Source organism: Prunus mume, linkage group LG1, assembly GCF_029339155.1.
Source record: "Prunus mume cultivar Tortuosa linkage group LG1, ASM2933915v1, whole genome shotgun sequence".
Lineage (NCBI taxonomy): Eukaryota > Viridiplantae > Streptophyta > Magnoliopsida > Rosales > Rosaceae > Prunus > Prunus mume.
In genome coordinates this window covers 7,260,142-7,264,618 of record NC_142698.1, presented here as the reverse complement: position 1 = coordinate 7,264,618, position 4,477 = coordinate 7,260,142, and the positions used below count along the sequence as shown (strand labels likewise).

The 4,477-nt window shown below is 34.9% G+C and overlaps 1 protein-coding gene across 1 annotated transcript; it reads left to right on the top strand.

Annotated features, from left to right (window-relative positions):
• Nucleotides 1–232: 232 nt before the first annotated feature.
• On the top strand, nt 233–956 carry LOC148920890 (putative E3 ubiquitin-protein ligase XERICO). Its single transcript, XM_089044146.1, has one exon. The coding sequence runs from the start codon at nt 322–324 to the stop codon at nt 811–813; it is 492 nt and encodes a 163-aa protein (XP_088900272.1). The 5' UTR covers nt 233–321; the 3' UTR covers nt 814–956.
• Nucleotides 957–4,477: the final 3,521 nt, after the last annotated feature.

Here is a 4,477-nt window from a genome sequence, read left to right as displayed (position 1 = left end):
CCACAAGTGCAAAAACATAATACATTTCATGCATTTTAGAGGGTATTGTTATAATTAAGCCAAAAATTAATGCTTTTATAGTGATATTACATTCTTTCTTTTCTATCCACATGTCACAACTTGACTATGGTTGCACCAAAATCCCATAACCCTCGAATCCAAAACATGACGATCCTAAAAATTCTGTAAGATATTAAAAGATGTGACAACACAAGGGCACTGCACTTGCCCACATTCGCTGTTATATCCAAAAAGGCGAAAAGTCTCATTGTATTAACTTGACCTCCCCCTCTATCTTCATTTCATTAGTCTTCGGCAGCCATGGGAGCTCTCTCTCAATTCTTCTCCCACCTCTACACCATAACCCTAATCTTCTTCACTCTCCTCATCCTCGAAATTGTAATTCTCGTCCGTTCGATTGCCGGTCTCAATCCGAATTCGAGCAAACGTGTGATCACTACCACACAATACCTCAAGCTCATAGAGCAAAAAAATCCAACAACGTGTTACACACAAAAATTGAGGAGCGTGAGGCCAGAGGCAACAGAATGCTCAGTTTGCTTATCAGAGTTTGAGGAAGGTGACAAGATTAGGCAGCTCAAATGTAAGCACACATTCCACCAGAACTGCCTTGACAGGTGGCTCCAACAGTATTGGGCCACGTGTCCTCTTTGCCGGACTAAGGTCTTGTCGGACGATGTTGTGGCCAGCTATCATCGGCTGAGAAATCAGGTACAATATGATGGCAGCGATGAGGAGCTTATTTTCTTGTTATCTTCGTTACAGGGTAACAGCTTACATAGATTTTTCTAATCAGAGTTTCTCGTGTAAGAATTAGTATGCCTTCTTCTTTTTTTTTTTTTCTTTTTTTCTTCTTTGTTTTTGTTCCCTAGCTATGTGCGTACATAAAATGTTAAAGCATGAATTTTACTGTTCCCTTCCTGTTTTTTATCTTCTATTCGGGGCCTATAGATTAGCTTGTTTTGCTTTATCATTGTGTGTTGAGTCCGATTGATATCGGAACTTAAATATCATTCGGAATGTGCTTTTCTCAGATTTTTGTAAGGTGTTTTTGGTTATAAAAAAAACAATAATTTTTTTATGTAGCCTTTTACGGAGCATATTTTGTAAATTTTTTGTTCGTAATAGTGTTGTTAAAAACATATAAAAATTTCACAAAGCTACTAGTTTGGTAGCTGAATAATTGCATTTAAATCTTCTGTCTCATGTGATTAGGTATGCTTGCCTCCTAGTTGGCTGCTCCCAACACTTGAGAAAGATGTAAACCTTTATTTCAATGAATGAATTTCCATTATCTTCCCTAGAAAAACAAAACAAAACAAAACAAAACAAAGCAAAAGTGCTTAAGCACATGTCTACATTACAGCATTTCCAATGAGAGGTGCTTTCTCCAAAAGCACTAAATGTGCAAGTTACTTTTATCTATTGCAATAAAATTGTATATAGAAAGCACATTGAATTATCCAAAAGCAGTTTGAGTGCAAGATTTTCTGAGATGAATATCTTATCCAAAGTGATCTTTCGATTGTGACACTGTCTTGAATCCTTGTGTTTCTATAGACCCTACGCATTTGTTCACGCATTTCAAGTGGGGTTAAGCTGGGGCCAATAACTTCTTGCTTTCATTTGATATTTTCTTGCATATTCACTGCTTGCACTATAACTTTAATTTTGGAACCTTGCATGAAGTTTTGTTGTAATATATCTTTGCTAGGTTAACGTATTTGGCTTGGATTCAAAATAGATGTCCAAAACTTAGGGACTTGGGTTTGGTTGGAGATAACTGGTAAGCTTTGGCATGCCCGGAGGGTCAAACAAAGTGGATATTTGGTGAACTAAATTGGAGTGACCAAACCAGAAGTTAGTGTATACTGACTAAAGTTTACAATGATAGTTCCTCAAATAATTATATAAAATATTTGTAGGTAAATTTGATGGTATATATTTGATGGAGTTCTACACCTAATACAATAATGTTAACCTACTATTTGCACTTTTTTCAACCGCAATTTATTAGCAAGATTAAAATTTGAAATTATTAACTGTACAATGTATTCACAAATACTCTTGTCTTCTGCAATCTGCTTAATTAGCGATCCTTCCTGATAAAGTTAGTAAAATCCATTACTGCCATTTCCACTTGAGTTATTAGCAGATGAACAACTTGTGCGTTGTCCATTGGGACACTCATGATATATTAACACGAAAGATAATGGTGAGCCAGTCAAAACAGAGTAGGTGGATTCATTGTCGTGTGTATATATATATATAAATTCACCTTTGCTAAGATTTGGACGTTATTATTGTGCGAACGCTACGTATTTTCTACTATACCTCTTTGTTTTCTCCCTATATACAATGGCATAATGTGCAAACATATAGTTATTCTCTTACACAGGCATCCGCACATTATTATCGTGCGAACGATAATAACGTCCGCACGTTTGCATCTATGTGTGTGTATATATATATATATTCAATTGAAGGATTCTCAAATAAGTATTTGAGGACACCCTTATGGGCCCATTCCACAATGAATTTCAATGATCCAAACTGTCTATCTTTTAGGTATTTATTCAAATACCATCTACGCAAAAAAAAAAATCACTAATCAAATCATTTGACCACTCAATTAATTGTTGTCATTGAAGTGCTTTTTGGAAGTACCATGTTCGTCTATTTTGTTGGTTACAATTAGATATCTTAATAGTTATCAATTTGTCTAATTTTTTTGCAAAAATGATCTATGAATGAAGATTTGAAAAATAGACATTTGGATTGTTGAAAAGTATTCATATTGGACCCCAAAGGGTGTCCCTCAAATAATTTTATTTCAAAGATCCCTTTATGGAAGGAGACTAATATAATAAGGTCCATTCACTAGCAATCACACTGTTTTTTTTGTCCTCATTGTAGCTGTACAAATATACTGAATATAGTAACGAAACAATCTTGAGTAGCTGAATTTGTGCTTCTGTATTTCTATGTTGGGAGGGATTTTTGGTTTTACTGGTAGAATTTTTTTTTTTACTGCAATGTAGTTCTATGTGGTGGGAGCTTCTCCCCTTAACCACTGTGATGACTAAGAGTGGTGCCACAGCCTTATATCGCTTGAGTGAGGGAAAGTTAAGTGCATTATATGTTCAAAGTCCGTCTCCCTTAGTACGACGCTTTTGGGCTTGAAGGCCCTAGAACAAATCTATGTGGGCGAGGCCCAAAATGGACAATATATGCTCAGAGAGTTGGCTCTTCGTAACGGGGATATCGGGTCTCCAAGGAGAGGAGTGGTGCACAACCCCACATTACTTGGGTGAGGGAAAGTTAAGTGTCTGATATGTGGTGTTCACCCTTTTGAAGGCTTTGTTTGGCCTTTGGCCTTTTTGTGGTGCTTTTGTTAGGCACACTTTATGTGAATGGAGGAACTGCCCCTTTATGTTTTTGAACCTTACCTTTTTTGTAAGTGCACCCTATTATAATCTTTCCTAAGTAATGAAATTTGCTTGTGACGGAAAAAAAAAAAACCAAAAAGGTTAAAGCTCCACCAAAATTAAGGGCACTCATTTATTTGGCCCAAGAATGAACTCAAGAAATTTAGAAGACTAGAGAATATGATGTTGTAATATAGACCATGTGTGTAGAAAGATGTTGAAAAGGCAATATTTATAGCCTCATACCAAGTTCAGATGGGTTAATCATTTTATTAGTCCCTAAACTTAGACCCGATTTGTATTTTAGTCCCTCAATTTTCAAAATTGTTCCCGTTGTCCTTTAACTTCATTTTTGTTAAGACAAATGGTCCTGTCGTCAATTTTGTTAACTTTTTCTGTTAAATGCAAGGGCAAAATGGTATTTTTATATTAAAATAAAAAAAATGAATTAAAAAATCATATATTTAAAATAACAAAAAAAGAAAATCAAATAAAAAAACAAAAAATAAATAAAGTTTGGAGGGAGTAGAAATCGAGATAGATGGGGAGAGAGAGAGAGTTTAATTTTAATTTTTTATTCATATTTGATAGAAAAATATCATTTTGCCCTTGCATTTAACAGAAAAGTTAACAAAATTAACGGTAGAACCATTTGTCCTAACGAAATTGAAGTTGAAGGATCACGGGAACGATTTTGAAAATTAAGGGACTCAAATACAAATCGAGTCTAAGTTTATGGACTAATAAAATAATCTTGACTCAATTTCTCTATTCCCTAGCTAATTTGTTGATACTAGACACTAACTTAACTCTACTTTGACAATGTTAAGTCAAAAATAAAATAAAAAACAGAAAAATTAGAAAAAGATATATTTTTCTTTCCCATGAAGATATTGCATATTTCTTGACTCTGACGACCCTTCTCTTTAGAGGAATGAAGAGAAGTTGTGTATACGTGAATTAGGTATAGTAGGATATGGAGGAATTCTCCTTCACTTGGTTCACTATTGCTGCCGTTGCCGCCACCT